At 42.4% G+C, this 19,080-nt stretch overlaps 1 protein-coding gene across 1 annotated transcript in view; it reads left to right on the top strand.

Moving 5' to 3' along the window:
• The window catches only part of LOC117812734 (neural cell adhesion molecule 1-like), a 544,127-nt gene that overhangs the window by 455,809 nt on the left and 69,238 nt on the right, over positions 1-19,080 (top strand). The window contains exons 5-7 of the mRNA XM_034683646.1: positions 1,420-1,604; positions 2,212-2,305; positions 12,353-12,520. Of these exons, the coding sequence (XP_034539537.1) occupies positions 1,420-1,604; positions 2,212-2,305; positions 12,353-12,520 (447 nt within the window). The remainder of the gene's footprint in view (positions 1-1,419; positions 1,605-2,211; positions 2,306-12,352; positions 12,521-19,080) is intronic.

The raw sequence follows: 19,080 nt of genomic DNA on the forward strand, positions 1-19,080 counted from the left end.
AAAAAATAATAATGTAGGGAGAATGAATACACATTTTTCAGTCCGTTCTTGTTTGAATTGTCGATTTTCACCGTCCACTTTTCTTTTAGCAGCAAACTTGGAACACACCGTTTTCGTGCAATCTTGGCTCCAACAGCTGGCAATGTGCCAAAATGCAAACTGCTCCAGAAACGAAAGTGAAAGTTAAAACTTGCACTTGCAGCAGTGGACTCTAATTTACCCAGTAACAGGCTGTCAGTGTCTCGTTGGCATGGAGATGAGTCCTGGTATTCACATGGTGACCCGACCAAAACACAGAGTGAAGGAATAAAAGTTCGGGGGCCACAAATAGGCGGCCCCCGGGCAGCTTTTGAGCAGTGGCGGTTCCAGTCCAATTTTACTGGGGGGGCCAGGCTGGGGCCAAGTGGGTTGTCAGAGGGACACATTCAACCCTGACAAAAGAGACTGAGAAGGGCGAGGACCGGCTGAGAACAAACTGGCAAAACATCAGTGCATCCCTATATACTAGACATATATACTACTGTGTACTAGACATCAGTGCATCCCTATATACTAGACATATATACTACTGTGTACTAGACATCAGTGCATCCCTATATACTAGACATATATACTACTGTGTACTAGACATCAGTGCATCCCTATATACTAGACATATATACTACTGTGTACTAGACATCAGTGCATCCCTATATACTAGACATATATAATACTGTGTATTAGATCAACATGCAGACTGATGCACTAAGGGACTGGAACCAAGTGCCACACGCATGTGTTCCTCCTGTAACATCGGCGCGATACCGAAGCCTTTTTTATTGTATAATATAATTTTGGTGTGGATGGGGGGCCACAGGGGGGTCCAGGTTCAGTCTCACAGGGGCACTGGCCCCTGTTGGCCCCTCCCCAGAACCGCCACTGCATTTGAGGGCCGCTGCTCTATGACATTGTTACTTTTCTCACCTCCTACCTTCTCATAGAAGCACCCTACCTTTTAATTGTATTCTACATTTCAATGTATTATGTCAAGCTGTGTGAACTTTCCTGTTACAGCAGGAACTGTGGCTAATTATGTCCAGTGAAGTGAAGATGTACTTTTCCATATTGGTACTTTCTTTGTGGCACCTTACATCTATAGAACAAGACCTTTACTAATTCACTACTTCTACATTTTGCCTTTGGCGAGGCAAACTCCCTCTAAATGTAAATCCTCCCTTGATCTTGACACAAATTAAATTGTGAAATGGAAGAAAATATGTAAATATCTTTACTATTCAGTAGCATTTCACAAATCAACCTTGAAAAATTGAGTTTTTGCAGTTATAACCATCATTAATGAAGTGAGCAGTCTTACATTTTTGCACCCAAATGTACCTGTTATGCTCTTAACCGTCTTCATCCCATCCTCTGATCCTGCAGTTGCTCCAAAGATCATGGGTGCCGTGGCGTGGTACACTTGGGAGGGAAACCCGACCAACATCAGCTGTGAGGTGGAGGCTCACCCCGGAGCCTCTGTGGTTTGGTTCAGAGATGGCCTCCCGCTGCCTCATGCCAACATCACCAACGTGAAGATCTACAACACACAAACCGTCAGCTACCTGGAGGTCTGCAGCAACACACTGACATTTAACACAGATTGTAGAGCATACATTTTGCAGGACAAATATTTTACATCCCAACAGCTGAAGTTCCTCCACAGATAAACATCTACAGTAATGTTTCAATCGTTTCTCTACGAGAGCTTTTCAGAGACTTTCAGTTTTTCAGCAAGTGTCATTGAGTCTTTCTAAATTAAAGAATTAGCAGTTGTTTAATGGTAATTAGAAAACAACTCTCTAGTTGTTATTCACAGCATGAAACACAAAAACACTTTCAGTAGGATGAGTGATGCACCAGAATAATGAATAGCTAACAAGTAGTTTAGAATCAACTCTGAATCAAGGATTGTAAAACTAGACAAGCTAGTGAGTATGGAGTGTTGGATCCTGTGCTGATTAACAGGTCTGTAATCATTACGTCCTAAAGTAGAAATCTGCTTCTGCTTACAGCTAAAGAATAATGTAATCAACGACAAAGAAACTCATGAATGACACACATCAATTACTCATGATGAAACCTTAATGACATCTTCAAGCTCTTTGCAGGTGCACTCCATTTTATTCTCATTCACACTGACCTTGTGCTTCTTTTGTCTCTCTCTCTGTCTCACAGATTAGCCCGACCCAGAATGACTTTGGAAGCTACAACTGCTCAGCGACCAACGTGATGGGCACCGAGTCCAAGGAGTTCCTTCTTATCCAAGCAGGTTTGTTCACCTGAGATCCAATATTGCATTTGGCTTAATCTCTTCTCACAGATTCTGCCGGGAACTGAAGAATCAGAATCCAATGTTTTCTGTTTGCAGTTCAATGAATGTCCACCGGGGTTTCAGCAGGCTTAAATTGTATGCAGGAGAGTCAGTGCAGAGAGCAGAGGCAGGTTGCATGAAGCAATCTTTTCCCATCTGGAGTCTTCTGATGAGTATTTGGCTTATATCAAACACAGAAAACACATATCTGCTTTCAAGTGGCTCTACACGTCACCTCTGAACCCCACCTTTCTCACTTCTCAAGGTGTTTGTTGACTGTAAGCAGGTCAATGCACAGAGAAGGTCTTGGTCAGAGGTCCTTTGTGGCTAACAGCTGGTGACACTGGATACCTTGATAGGCTGGCTGTCACTCTTAGAGGCTGTCTCACCTTCAGATGAAAGCTGACGGGTTCTTGTGATTCAGTTAACATACATGGTTTGAAAAACAAAGGTAAAAAAAACTAAACCAGCCTGAAGTTTTTGAAAGTAAAGTAAGGCTCCTTTCTCCCGCCCCCCCATCCGCCCCCCCCCCCCCCCCCCCCCCCCCCCCTATTTTAATGCACCTCACTAGATACTGATATAGGTAAAGATATAGGGTCGGGGGGGCGGGTTTTATACGGGAGGGGGGGGCGGCGGATTGTGATGCAGTGGTGCACTACGGCTCTCCCCCCTCTCTCCCGCCTCCCTTCCTGCCCCCCCTATTTTAATCCACCTCACTAGCAAACATACATACAACAAAAAAACAAACAAAACAAAATTCAAATCATATCACACACACACAGTTCAGGTTTGGCGGGGCCTTAGTGTTTGGCTCGGCCCTACTCGTTGGGGGCCCATCGGGGCTGGGTGGGTGGCTGGTGTCCCTGTCACCCTCCACCCCCCTGCTGCCCCCTCCCCTGTGGGGGCCTGGTCCGCGGCTGCCCTCGGGGCCGGGTTTCCCGGGGTTCCCTCGCGGTCCTCTTGGGGGGGTGGGGTGGTGCGCGGCTGGGGGGGGTGTTACTACGGCAGCCATTGGGGTGTCCCTCCATGCCCCCGCGGCCTGGTCCATCAGTCGCAGGGCGTGGGTGGGGGGCGTGGGTGGGGGGAGTGGTCGGGCCGTCTGGGGGGGGCGGGTGGGATTGGCCCTGCCGCCTCCGCCCTCCCCCCGCTCCGGCGCGCCGGTTGGTGGGCTCTGGTCCTGGTCCTGCCCGTCTGCCTGGCTGTCTGCTCCTGGTGCCGGGCCCCCTAGGCCCTGGTGGCTCCTTTGGCTCCGTCTTGGGGGGCTGTGGGGGTGGTGTTGTGGGGGTGTCCCTTGGGGGGGCTGCGGGATCTCTCCCCCCTCGCCCCCCTTTCCTCCTACTGGGTGACCTGGGGGTCGCCCTGGGTGCTCCGGCGGTACCTGCTTGCTTCCGGTCTGGGTCCTTGGCTTGTCCCCTGGCCTGGGTCTCCCGCGGCGGGTTGGGTCCTTTGGTCTGACTGCTCTCGCGGCCCGGGTGCCGGGCCGTACCGCTCGGCTGGTCTGACCCAAGTGGTTTCATCTGCACCAGTGGTGGTCTTGTTACACAAATAGAACACAGCACGGCGGCAAAAAGAGAAAAAAAAAAAAAAGAAAAAAAGAAGAGAAAAAAAGAAGAAAAAAAAAAAAAAAAAAAAAAAAAAAGAAAGTAAAGTAGTGCTGAGTTGTTTCTCAGTACGGCCTTATAGCAAGAAGGTCATGAGTTTGATCTTACGTAGGTTTTCTGTGGGTCCTCAGACTTCTTCCAACAGTACACAGAAATACAACCAATGTTAACTAGTCTGATATTTCTCTTAATTGACTTGGTTGTGTGAACATGAATGGTTGTACATCTCTTTGTGTGATCCCTGTGATTGGCTTGCAACTCAGTTTTCAGTCGCCAAGTTTCAGCTCGCTTCAGCTCAAACCTCTGAGATCCTCAGGATAACCGGTATGGAGGATTTATTGAGGGGTAGGGTGTTCTGACATTAAAAAGCCAGAAATTCTGTGATTTAAACCAAAGATAACCAAAGTGTGTAGCAGTTTAGAACATATGACATTAGTGTGTTTGCCCCTTAAGTTATTACAACAGTAACTTTCACACCTCAAATTCTTTACCCTCCAAAGCCATATTACACAATAGAGATGTAACCACTCACACTATAAGCCGTGTCCCGTTAGGTCTGTTTTAAAATGCTCTGTATGCTTCAGACATGCTTTCATTCTACGGCATTTTAACATTGAACTGTAAAAACTATTGATAGAAATCGTGTCAGAGCATCAGCAGCAGCTCTGAACCAGGAAACTATATCTCCAAAAGACGAGTGTGATAACTTTTCCCCTCCTCAAGGACCTCCACCATTGTGTTGACAAAGATGATTGCAGAAGTCCCACCCTTACTTGATTCTTATTGGCCGTTGATCAAGAAGTGATGTTGATGAGTGCGGAGGTGTTCCAAAAGTTGAAGTGAACTGTTGAACTGAGAGCTCTGGCTTCGACTCTGAGGGCGTTTTTGCACTGATCGCTGAAAATGCTGAATCACAGAGTTTGCATAGAAAACAATGCCGATGCAAAAAAACAGCGGTAGTAGACATGCACCCTAATGGTAGTTCAGAGGTCAAACTATCCCCAATTCAAAAGTTAAATTTAAAACCACGTATAAGACCCCTCTGAAGAAAACAAATATATTTGTCAGTTGATCCTTAAAGGGGACATATCACGCTTTTTTCATCAATATATATTGGTTTAAGAGGTCCCCAAAACATGTCTTTAAAGTTTCTGCTTAAAAAAACACTTTGAAATCAGATTTTGGTCTGCCTGAAAAGTCTTCTTCTTCATTCCTCCTCAGAACACTCTGTTTTCCCTCTGACCACGCCCCCTCAGGAAGTGGATGTGCCTCGGTTCTCCAGCACATTGATGTTTACATGTTGGCTGAATATACACGGCTGCTCAGAGATCGCGTTACTTCAACCCTCTGAATCTGATCCTGACGGAGAGGCGCCTGTAGCAGGACCTTTCTGAACGATTGGTCACAGATTTAGTGTTTCTTGTTGTTTTATTTATCAGTATGTAGACGTGTGTCTTGGTACACAGCTACGAACATGTAGCTATGTGGCTATGCTAACTAGCGCTAGCACTTATCCATGATAAATAAAAATCATCCACTAGATCTTCAAATCTGCAGACGTGGGGAGTAAAACCGACCTCTGCCAGAAAGGCAGCAGGACCTTTATGAAGGATTGGTCACAGATTCTGTGTTACTTGTTGTTTTATTTGTCAGTATGTCGACGTGTGTCTTGGTACACAGCTACAGCTACAGCTATGAACATATAGCTATGTGGCTATGCTAATTAGCGCTAGCACTTATCCATGACAAATAAAAATCATCCACTAGATCTTCAAATCTGCAGACGTGGGGAGTAAAACCGACCTTTGTGTTTATTAAGACAGCCTACAACTAGCATGCCTCCCTCCTAAGCTCCATGTTAGCACACATGTGTGCAGGTAATGAAAAACAGAGGGGGGATTCAGTATTATTTTATACAGTCTATGGGCTGAACAAGCTCCGAGCTCTGACTCCGTGACAGACCGGATATTGTTGTTACGTAACAAAAACACGGAAGTCTGAAACGGGTCGTTTCACACACATTTACAGAAAGGTGGAGAAATCAGAACAGGGGCAGAATGGATTTTTTTCATTCTCGGGGGGTTTGCAGACATGCCAGGGACACATATTTCAGGTAAAGAACCATTAAAAAGTCAATTTTGCATGATATATCACCTTTAATTCAATCCGAAGCTGCTGAAAAGACCATGAATGTATGAGATACGTTTTTAATTGAACCTAAAACTTCCTTAAACAGAGTGATTAGAAATATACATCTGTGTATAGCAGCATACAAAATGACACATGTTTGTGATGTCCAAAAGGCAGCTTGTGATTTGATGATAACTTTGGATCCTGCACAGAATTGTTCCACAGCACAGAGCGGTACAGAGCAAAGTGTGAAACAGTGGACAGTCCTTTAGGTCCAGTTTCCGCTGCTCTGCTTTTGTTTTGGACTAGCCTCATTTGCTATGCAAATTGTTTAGGAGCCATTAGACGAGGGAAGTCACAGAGGAACTTGTCTAAATACAGTGTAGTAGAATTAATTATTCTAAAAACCTCTGTTGCCACAGTGTAATATACTGCAGGGCATTTCAGGTGTTCTCTCCCTGCTCTTTCATTTGCTGAATGACTTATCAGTATGCTCAAAGTAACTTCCTTCCACCTCCTTCCACAGCTGGAATAAAGAGCAGCAACAAGAACCCTTTAAAGATGTCTTGACACCTTATGTGTTTCCACATTGACGTTTCAATCCATATGTTACATGAGGCGAAGAGCTTCACTAAACAAAGCCATTTCATTTCAAGGGCAATGAGGCCTTCTCTGCTCTACATACTTGTGTGATATTGTGTCGAAAATACGAGGAAGGCTGAACACTGGGGAAGGAGAAAAACTATCAGTGGTGCTTACGTGTGCTGGATGCTAGTAGGTACCTCAAGGACATGCAAACATAATAAAGTGAAGATAAGTTGATTCATTCAGCTTGAGATACATATTTGGTATTTCTTTGTAGTTAATAGATTAAACATTTGTTTCAGTTCTGTGATTAAAGCAAATCTAAAGTCCTGTATCAACACATCTCATGAATGATAGCATCACAAGCAAACAGCTGTAAGTACAGATGTAAACACACCCAGAATGCATTGGGATCCAGTCACTCAGGCAACATTCAGAGTAGGGCTGGGCGATAATTCGATAACGGTAATTATCGCAATATAATTTTTCTCAATGTAAGTATGACAAATGTTCGATAAAAATTCAATATAAGTAAACCTGTAATTACACCCCCAACCACTGGAAAGGGGGGCGCTAATGAGCCTTAAACACTACTTGCCACCCAATATCAGACAGAAGAAGGGTGTCAGTGGTCAGCATGGTGCACTCTGTGGCCTCCATTACTGTTTAACAGTCTGATGGCAGTGGGCACAAAGGAGCGCCTGAAGCGTTCAGTCTTGCACCGTGGTGGAATGATGCGCTGACTGAACGAGCTCCCCATCAGCCACAGCTCATCATGGAGAGGGTGAGAGGGGTTGTCCAGGATGGCTCGCAGTTTGTCCATCAACCTCCTCTCAGCCACTGACTCCAGACTGTCCAGTTCTAGGCCAACCACAGAGCGGGCCTTCTTTACCAGCTTGTTGAGCTTGCTGGCCTCACCCGTCTTGATACCTCCACCCCAGCACGCCACAGCAAAGAAGAGAGCACTGGCCACCACAGACTGATAGAAGGTCTTCAGGAGCCTGCTGCAGACACTGAAGGACCTGAGTCTCCTCAGGAAGAATAGTCTGCTCTGTCCCTTCCTGTAGATGGCATCAGTGTTGGTGGACCAGTCCAGTTTATTGTTTATTTGGACCCCAAGGTACTTGTATGAGTCCACCCTCTCCACTTCCTCCCCCTGGATGAGGACTGGGGCTGGGGGCCTCCTGTTCCTCCGGTAGTTCACCACCAGCTCCTTAGTCTTGCTGATGTTGAGCTTCAGATGATTGCTGTCGCACCACGCGATGAAGCTCTCTATCAGTCCTCTGTACTCCTCCTCGTCATCTTCACTGATGCGTCCAACGATGGAGGAGTCGTCGGAAAACTTCTGGAGGTGGCAGGAACCGGAGTTGAAGCGGAAGTCGGAGGTGTAGAGGGTGAAGAGGAATGGCGCCAGAACAGTCCCCCGGGGGGCGCCAGTGCTGCTCATGACCACCTCAGAGGTACAGCCATCCACTCTGACGTACTGCGGCCGTCCAGTGAGGTAGTTCACGATCCAGTCTGTGGTGTCCGGGTGAAGCTGCATGTAGGCAGGGATTAAAGACGTTTAGAGCAGAATGTAAACACAGCTGAAACGAGCTTACAAAAAAGACCTGCTTCCTGTTAGCACTGTCAGAAATGATGGATTCAAGAGGCTCATCAGAAAACTGAATCCAGATACAAACTAACAAACCACCTGGTTTCTTCAACTTTCACTCAGGAGCAAAAATCTGCCTTTAAAATTTAAATGAAATAATGATTTGATATTTATCGTGATAATTATCGACTCTGCCTGATTGGAAATATTTATCTTAACATAATTTTTGATATCGCCCAGCTCTAATTCAGAGTTGGTCTTGGACATGTTAGCCCAGTGTGTGCACACATGAGTCCTGAGCCACAGTAAGGACCACACACTCACCTTGTTTTTACTGCAACAATCAACTGAGGAAGAGACGACTCTGCTGCCTGACTAATCTGATATTTCTCCACCAACCTCCTAGAAATATTTTCTCTAAATTTCACGTCATTCCAAGCATGAGCTGTTTGGCCTTGAAAATATAGAATAAATCATTGCTGTATTTTTTCATTAATAGAGAGAGAGCTCGAAGCACAATGAAGGAGAATAAGGTTCTGTGATTATTTGCATGTATTGAGAAGGAAAGTGAGATCTAATCATGTGGTAAATGGAGACGCAGTTGGAGACGCATAATCTGTGCAGATCTGCACAGCTGTGTTCAGTCCTTCAACTTGTGATCCGATCATTTAAAACACAGGTGATATCTGGTGTTAAGTACTGATAAACTACAAAGACAGAGCATGATGTCGGCCTGTTGAATGCAGGACAAAAATGCCTTAAAGTGAAGGTTTAAGCCTGTACCAGGTGAAAAGCCATCATCCATGAAATATACACTACCAGTCAAAAGTTTGGAAACACCTTCTCATTCAATGGTGTTTATTTATTTTAATTATTTTCAACATTGTAGATTAATACTGAAGACATCAAAACTATGACATAATCTGGTTTTGCCATAATCTGGATTACAACAGTAGTCAAATAGGGCTATCCATTGTGTGCTAACCCTACCTCTGAACAACACAACTGATGGTCTCAAACACATTAAGAAGGCAAGTCATTCTACAAATGAACTCTTGACAAGGCTCATGTTCATTAGAAACCATTCCAGGAGACCACTTCATGAAGCAGACTGAGAGAATACCAACAGTGTGCAAAGCTGACATGGTGCTTTAGATAAGAATTACAATATTCAGATGGCAAGATGGTAGGTGGTAGGATGTGCAGGTAAAAACCTTTCCTTTTTTTTATATCATGAACCAAATAGCACCGGCACACCAGCACTTCCTGATAATAGAATAGCTAATTTTCTGACCAATCAGTGGCTATTACTGAAGTAATATAGCATCCTCGTCTTTTACTATCTGACAGTGACAACAAGTCCTGATTATAAAGTGTGTAACATGTAGATTTAACACATTTTTAAGCAGCTTTCAACATTTTTTGCATGAAAGATAGGACTTAATTGACCCTGAGGGACAGATTATAGTCAGGCATCAATAATAATTCTTTAACGAATACTGTCTTTCATCTGATCAGGGTTTTAAATCCCCATCTCTGGTTGTCACCGATCATGCTATCACATTATGTCTGTTGCAAGACGTTGTGAACCATACATGTGAAATATTAAAATGTTAATGTGATACCAAGTTTCTCTAAAAACAGAATATGAAGTTTTAGCATTAATTTGCTGAACGTCTACACACCCAGTCAAAAGTTTGGCCACACCTCCTCATTCAATGTTTTTTATTAACTTAATTATTTTCAACATTGTAGATTAACTCTGAAGACATCTAAAACATGTAATAATCTGGTTTTACCATAATCTGGATTACAACAGTAGTCAAATAGGGCTATCCATTGTGTACTAACCCTACCTCTGAACAACACAACTGATGGTCTCAAACACATTAAGAAGGCAAGTCATTCTACAAATGAACTCTTGACAAGGCTCATGTTCATTAGAAACCATTCCAGGAGACCACTTCATGAAGCAGACTGAGAGAATACCAAGAGTGTGCAAAGCTGTCATGAAGGAAAAAGGGGGCTACTTTACAGAATCTAAAATATAAAACAGATTCTGCTTTGTTTAACACTTTTTGGTTCATTCAATAATTCCTTATATGTTCTTTCATAGTTTTGATGTCTTCAGTATTAATCTACAGTGTTTACAATCATTACAATAAATACAAACCCTTCAATGAGAAGGTGTTTCCAAGCTTTTGACTGGTAGTGTGTGTGTTAGTATTATAGAGAAAATGGAAAGATAGACATATCACCCACCTGGCGTTATGACACTCATGGCCACCCCTGATAGAGAAACACCAACCTCAATGAAGACTACCTATTAGGCTAGAGTCTGATTTCTGTGCTCTCTTCATGAGTCAACGTTCTGTCACTTTGGACTCATTCAGGCATGTCCAACAGATGTTCAGTCATTTACTGACCAAATGTTTTGGGGCATTAGAGGAACACCAGAACGAGAGAGAAGTCCATTATCAGCGGGCGTTAAAGTGTCCAGTATTAATCATCAGTACCATTAGAAGTCATATTAAGACTATCAATGAGATAGAGATGCCTTTTAGATGAAGACCGCCTGTGTCTTATAACTCTCAGTGATGAGTGCCATTGATAAACTGAGCAATAAATGAAAATGCACAACAGCGATGTAATTGGTAGCCTTTGGTTCAAAGGTTCCATAAAAGGAAAACTATTTTTAATTGCCAACCAGCAAGACAAAAAAAAGTCTCTGCATTGTTTCTGTGGCACACCTGTTGGGAAAACAAAGCTTCTTTAGGGTGAGTCGGATTGGCTCCTGTGGTGACATACAGATAGGAGTGATTAGCATAGGCATGCATGCAAAACTACACTCCAACTCCAACTCCTTCAGCAATCCACTTCCTCCTCGGCTACTGTGCTTCTGCTTCAGTGCTGCAGAGCCAAGATGTCAGAGGTTAAAGCCAGACAGACACACCAACTGCTCTGCTGTTTGTTGCAAAAACCAATACAAACATGTCTAATCTGTCCCAGCACCAGAGGACCAAAGAAAACAGTGGTTGCTCTTTATTTTAACAACATGCCAGCTTAAGTTTGTGCTAATTTGTTTGTTTGAGCCGACCACTTCACTTAAGGCTACTTCAACAACGAGGGCTGACCACATAGTGTGACAAAGAAAAGGAAAGTAAATGGGAATCACTGAAACATTCAAACACAGCACTCTGAGACATGCTGTTCAAACTACAGTCACTACACTTCAACAGATGCCTCCTCCTGCTCAGGGTCAGATTCTGGATTATGTGTCTAGAGCACTATTACAGATTCTTCTGGAGCGCTCGCCATGTTTGTTTTGGTGTTGTTTGGCCTCTGCATCTGTCTGCGCCCTCCCCTCTCAGACGACATTCAGGCAGCCAATCAGGGTTCAGGGTTAGATTCTGGATTATGTGCCTAGAGCAGTGGTTCCCTAAGTGTGGGTCGGGACCCCCTGGGGGTTGCAAGACAGTAATTTAAGGTCACAAGATGTCTTCCAGAATTGTTTTCTTTTTTTAATGATCCAAAGTTGCCTACGTTGCACATTATTCTAAAAAATACTGACAAAAATAGTTGAATTTCAAATTAAATCTTGCAAAATTAAAAATGTTTCATTAGTTTTCTGTCTTTCTTTGTTGCCTGATGACCCCTAAGGTTAGGGTAAGTTAACAATGACTTAATAGAAGCATCTGTAGCAGCAAGTTAATTCACAGCACCGCAGGGAATACAGCCAGGTGTGCATGTAGGTGCTTCATTTTCTGCAGACCAGCTAAATGAAGTATGAAACAACATTTAATCACTTTGAGGGGGGTCGCAAGTCTTTGGTAACTTTATATTGGGGTCATGGGCTGAAAAGTTTGGGAACCAATGGTCTACAGTACTGGCATAGGTTCTTCTGGAGCGCTCGCCATGTTTGTTTTGGTGTTTTTTGGCCTTTGCATCTGCCTGCACCCTCATGCAGCCAATCAGAGCAGAGCCTCAAATTCACGTATAAATATATGTATTGGGTGTCATTGTAAGTTTTTGGGGATTTAGCTTTTGAGGAGAATTTATATTAAAGAAATGTTTTTTGTCCTTGTTCTCTTTCAGAGGTTCCATCAGCACCGGTCGTTGACACTGTGGAACCTTTCTCAAGCACAGCAGTGGTACGTTTTAGGGAGCCTGAGTCATTAGGTGGAGTGCCCATTATCAAGTACAAAGTGGAGTGGCGTTTGCCCGGCAAGAAGTGGACAACCAAGGAGCATGATGCTGATGAAGGTGAGTCATGCATGTCTCCAGACTGAGCTTTTATGCCTCCCCTTGACTTTAAGAAGCTTTATCAGGGATCTGTACAAGGTCAGTAGATCTCCAAACCTCACTCGCTCACTTAGAAAGAAACATCAACCAGGCTTTATGTGACATCATACTGTCTGTCTCTGGCAGGCGAACAAACACCTGCTGGGATGTGGATTTCTGCTTGATGTGACTCTTGATGCACAATTTATCTTCAAGTCACTGAGTCATCATGACTTCTTAATTCATCCCATTAATTCAATCAAATGAAGTGGATGCATCGGATGTTGTTGAATCCTCTCTTTTGAAGCAGTGTGTTTGCAGTCCTTCATGATGCATCACCTGCATCAGCTACACCCTCATACCTCTTAGGCTATTTCCATCTTGAGCATTAAAATGACATATTTCAGAAGGAGTTTCTGCTCAAACTATTATGTCTGTTGACAAATAACATCCATTAATCGGCTTAGAGGTCATCAAAAAAAGATGCTAATTAATCCCCAGACCTTTCTGCTCATGCTAATACTTTTACTTTCAGAGTATTAAGGTAATCCACTTACTGTCAGGTTGGCAGTGTAAAGAGAAAAAATAGGAGAGACTTTTCAAGCTGCAACTTTTACAGAATATGATTTAAACACACATTCATATATATAGCTTCTATTGTGAAAGGAGCAACACTAATATAAGATAATCTTCATGTCCTCTTGCAGTGTTGTTCCTTTATCACCCAAAATGAAAAGTGAAATAAAAACAATGCAACCAAGTGAGAATTTTTCTGTTGAAACATTTAAGAAAAATCTGTTTCTGCCTCTGAAAACTGGTTCAAAAGTTTTCCACAGACTATTTATAGATGTTGATTAAATGTTGATGTTTGGTCTAGATTTCTTCGCCTCTGCTTCTGTTATGATACATCACGCACTCGCACACATCAACAGTAGAGATTTTGAAGCTGCAATTTTTTATCTTTTGTGGCTAAAATGATTGTATTACAGTCACAGACAGAAAAATGAAATGAGTGGACTCGGTTTCAATCCCACTACTTTCAACATGCCCATGGCTCTCCTTTGTTGAGTTGTGTTTTAATTTTTTGCAAAGGGCCAGCAGGTATCAACGAACTGCGTCAGCACCCAAGGGTTTTTCAACCTTCACAGTCAGAGCTGCGCGGTCTAAGTGCCACTGCTTGTGCAGTCTTCTTTTTTCTTCTGAGGAGGAAGAGAATGAAGATTGCTCACTTTACAGTGTCGTTAAACCTTCTTGTAAACATCACACAGCGCTTAATGTGTTGCAGTTATGATTTTTACAAAAAATGAAATGAGTTGAAATTGCATCTTTTCAAAGACAGGATTTAATCTGCTACTGGATGATTACTTTAAAAACAAATCATCACAATAATCATTCCCATTCTCCTTTCTCTCCTTTTCTGACGCACTGATGTCGTAACACTGGACTGTTAAAAAATGGATTATCCCTCCTGTTATATTCCAGGTCAAATTGACCCTTTTTAAAGTCTATTTCAGGCAATATATGCCTCCAAACCAGCTAAATGCAGCATACAAATCTGGGCAGCATGTGACAGAAGAGGTGTCGTATGAATTTATCAACATTAATTTACACAATCTATGTCATGTAAAACTATTGAATTTATATTTAGGTCTTTCCAATGTACATTAGAAAAAGTTTTAACATGAATTTTAATTAAAAAAAAGGAGAGAATTCTCCTCATTGAACCATGATCTGTGAGGATTAAAGAACACCAATGGACTAAATCTTGTTTTAAATGGTTAGTAATGGAGTTAAAAATGAGATTAAAAAAATGTGTATTAGGATTTTTTGGAGTTCTGACACTTTTGGATAATTGAATATGCCCCGGGTCAAATTGACCAAGGAACATGATTACTGTTCCAGAGAAACGAACATAACAGGAGGGTTAAAGGTGACATATCACGCTTTTTTCATCAACATATATTGGTCTAAGAGGTCCCCAAAACATGTCTTTAAAGTTTATGCTCAAAAAATCACTTCTCAGCCCTCCTCAGAACACTCTGTTTTCTCTCTGACCACGCCCCCTCAGGAAGTGGATGTGCCTCGGCTGTCCAGCACGTTGATCTAATGTTTACATGTTGGCTGAATATACACGGCTGCTCAGAGATCACGTTACTTCAACCCTCTGAATCTGATCCTGAATCTGATCCTGACGGAGAGGCGCCTGTAGCAGGACCTCTCTGAACCATTGGTCACAGATTTAGTGTTTCTTGTTGTTTTATTTATCAGTATGTCGACGTGTGTCTTGGTACACAGCTACGAACATGTAGCTATGTGGCTATGCTAACTAGCGCTAGCACTTATCCATGATAAATAAAAATCATCCACTAGATCTTCAAATCTGCAGACGTGGGGAGTAAAACCGACCTCTACCAGAAAGGCAGCAGGACCTTTCTGAAGGATTGGTCACAGATTCTGTGTTTCTTGTTGTTTTATTTGTCAGTATGTCGACGTGTGTCTTGGTACACCAGCTACAGCTACAGCTACAGCTACAGCTACAGCTACAGCTACAGCTACAGCTACAGCTACAGCTACAGCTACAGCTACAGCTACAGCTACAGCTACAGCTACAAACATGTAGCTATGTGGCTATGCTAATTAGCACTAGCACTTATCCATGATAGATAAAAATCATCCACTAGATCTTCAAATCTGCAGACGTGGGGAGTCAAACCGACCTTTGTGTTTATTAAGACAGCCTACAACTAGCATGCCTCCCTCCTAAGCTCCTTGTTAGCACACATGTGTGCAGGTAATGAAAAACGGAGGAGGGATTCAGTATTATTTTATACAGTCTATGGGCTGAACAAGCTCCGAGCTCTGACTCCGTGACAGACCGGATATTGTTGTTACGTAACAAAAACACGGAAGTCTGAAACGGCTCGTTTCACACACATTTACAGAAAGGTGGAGAAATCAGAACAGGGGCAGAATGGATTTTTTTCATTCTCGGGGGGTTTGTAGACATGCCAGGGACACATATTTCAGGTAAAGAACCATTAAAAAGTCAATTTTGCATGATATGTCACCTTTAAATAAGGGGATGGACATCTTGACCTTATTTCACACTGTTTCATATGGGGCGCTCTTTGTAAAGTTGTGTACACCAAAAAAAAACAGCAACATTTCTCCACATTTAGCTCCAAAACGTCATAAAAATGTAGAGTGAATTTTTAAAAGTCAATTTTTTATCATATTTAGAGGAATATTTGTGATCTTCTTCACATTTAAATTTGTTGTCAAAAATATATTAAGTTAAAATCCTTTTTAAATCCACAGGCTAAATATAAATATAAATGTTAAATATAAGCTCATAATTTGGGTACTAATACGCACAATACAAATTGCCACCTAGCGGAAGTACCAAAATAAAAGCTTCATAAAGCGATACAGATATCCTAACCATAGTCTGCCAGTATGACTCCAGTGGGTTATAGCTGGACTGCCTGCCGTTAAAATGCTGGATAGGCAGATTTGGAGGCTGTAAAGAGATTTCACAACACTCAGAGAGAACTGACCCAGTCTATGGTACGGACAAGCTAAGTTGCTATTGCTAAGTCTGTATCACTTTATGAAGCTTTTATTTTGGTATTTCCGCCAGGCGGTAGTTTGAATTTACATATCAGCTAATTATCTAGGATCACAGAGCAACATTTAACATTTAGATTTAACATTAATATTTATATTTAGCATGTGGATTTAACAGTGGTTTTAACTTAACATATTTTTCATAAGAAAATTAAATGTGAAGAAGATCACAAATCACACATATTCCTCTAAATGTAATAAAAAAGTGACTTTTAAAAATTCACTCTACATTTTTATAATGTTTTGGAGCTTAATGTGGAGAAATGTTGCTGTTATTTTCGGTGTGCACAACTTTACAAACGGCCCCACATAGTTTCAACTACATTTCAATGTTGAAATCCCAGTCGGTGCACACTGGGGAAAAAAGGGGAACGTTGACATTTTTGTTTTATGAGAGAACTTGACTTCACCAAAACAGAATATCTCATCAGAGTGGTTCTTACTCTGAAAGCGAGGCACTCCACTTTGTTCATATTCATATTCGTGCTGGCTTCACATCTGAAAAACCGTGTACAGTTTGGTTGTTATTTTAAGGCCGATCCTTTTAGGACACATTTTCTATATGGAGGAAAGAAAATACAGCCTAAAACTTGAGACGACATGTCGGCTCACAACAACTGTAAATCCAAACACGACAGTAGCTGATGTCAGGAGGAGAGGCGGAACACAGCACAGCCAAAATGACAGCTCAGACACTGACAGGCCCCAGATAATATCCCCGTCCCACTGAGGGTTTGTGGCTCATACAGATCTGGATGGTTCTCGCCTGTCTGCAGCATGGGACGTATCAGTCAGCGGTTGACAGGCCCCGCTGTCAGCTCAAGGCCCAAGAGCCGCCTGTCTACAAGCGTATAGAGAAAACAAAACACGTGCACCCACACAGCAACAGCCACTGTAACCAAAGCATCCTATTCAGCCACATCAGCTTATCCACATCTGATGGATTAAAGCCTTTCCATCACACACACTCCCTGATAGGGCTTCACCTACTGCACCAGGCAATGTATGCATTTGTCAGAGCATATTTGAAACCCTGGATTATAAAAGTCAGGAATGTAAAGAACTTATGAAATACCAAAGAGAAGGAAGTGTAATGTTAGTGACATAGAATATGAACCAGGGCTGCCATCACATGTCTGAAAGCAGTACTGCCATATATATACACCACACCCACACTGTGAGTCCCTATAGAGATATCTACATCTGCAGTGTGCACATAAAGCTAGAGGGTAAATCATATTCACTGTGCTTTCTTTCCACTGAACCCTTGAAATCTGTCCATTAACACTTCATGCATCATATTCAATGCACGAGAAAGCTATATGTGCTTGTCTCCTGTATGGTCTGCAGTAAATAATTAATGCAACCCGGCTAAAATTATGATGCAGAAAGACTAAAAATACCCGTCTGTGCTGTTGCGTAATGACAGTGAACTCGCTCTCATTTCCCCGTCGTGGCGCTGTCCACAGGAGGCGATGAATAAATAGCTTTTCTTAATTTGTGTGATTTTTGCAAATCTCATTAAACACTCCAAAACCAACAAAGTGTTAGATTTATTCTTGGTTCTTCCTCACTGTTCAGTACCAGTCAGTCCCCAGCCACTCACTATTGTTGGATTTTCAAATGAGGAATAATTCACTAAAAGTGACGATTTTTTGCAACATTATTCAGACAGGAGTGAAATAAAGGGAGCACTTCTATTTTTTTTACATGAGGAAGGTGGAAGTAAAGAAATGACTTTTCTGTGCTCATAGAAATGAAACAGCATGACACTCATTGATATGTTTTTAATGGTTTATGGGCAACAATGGCGTTTTCAGTGAGAGTAGGCAATGCAGCCAAGGTTACAGATTACTTGGGTTCTCTTTCTACCTCTGTAAAAAAAATCTCTCAGTAATCTCGGTGTAACTTTTGATCATGAAATGCTTTTTGACCACCACATTAAATCAATAACCCGTTCATACTTCTTCCACCTAAGAAACTTAGCTAAAATGAAATCCCTGGTCTCACACACAGAGTTAGAGATGCTGGTTTGCAATACTCTCTTCACCGACTGCAATTAATTCAAAATGCTGCCGCTAGACTGTTAACCAGGTCCAGTAAAACATCCCACATCACTCCCATCCTATTCTCCTTATACTGGCTGCCTATCAAATTCACAATACAGTTTAAGAATCAAATTTGCTTTACTGGCATGAACAAAGAGATGTTATTGCCAAAGCACATAAATTCATATAATACATTATATATATTCACAACACACTACACTCACCATATATACATTAATCACACACCATATTCATTACATATTATATTCATCACATACATATCAACCATATATTACATATTCTATATGCATTAATGAACGATGGTGTCACCTATACAGCATATCTCAATGTCCTCACCCGATGCGGCACGCTCACAAAACCTGCACCCAAAATCAAACTGATTATCTCTGACCTGCTCCACCCTTACATCCCCAGTAGACCCCTCAGATCCTCAGACCAGGGTCTGCTTGCTGTGCCTCGTGTGAGGCTAAAAACTAAAGGCTGGTTTATACCTCAGCGTCTCCCCTACGCAGCAGGGGCTGACGCGGACATGAGCTCCACATACTTGTGCGTCGGTGTGTCTGTGTTGCGCAGCAATTCTCCGCCGAAACACTAGAGGGCAGTGTGGTCTCTCTGATAGCCGGTCGCCTGCTTCCGGCCCCGCTACGATCTCTGTTTACTTTTCCACAGAGATTCAGAGCGTGTTATGTTAATTTACAGCTGATACATGTTGCTGTTTATCATACAGACATGATTACATGAAGAATAGAGACAAGGAGATGAAATACACAGACGATGAGCGGTGATCCTGGAAGTGATATAAATGCAGGAAATACAATGCCGCCGAGTGGACCAATCACAGGGCTT

The sequence above is a fragment of the Notolabrus celidotus genome, chromosome 5 (assembly GCF_009762535.1).
Source record: "Notolabrus celidotus isolate fNotCel1 chromosome 5, fNotCel1.pri, whole genome shotgun sequence".
NCBI lineage: Eukaryota > Metazoa > Chordata > Actinopteri > Labriformes > Labridae > Notolabrus > Notolabrus celidotus.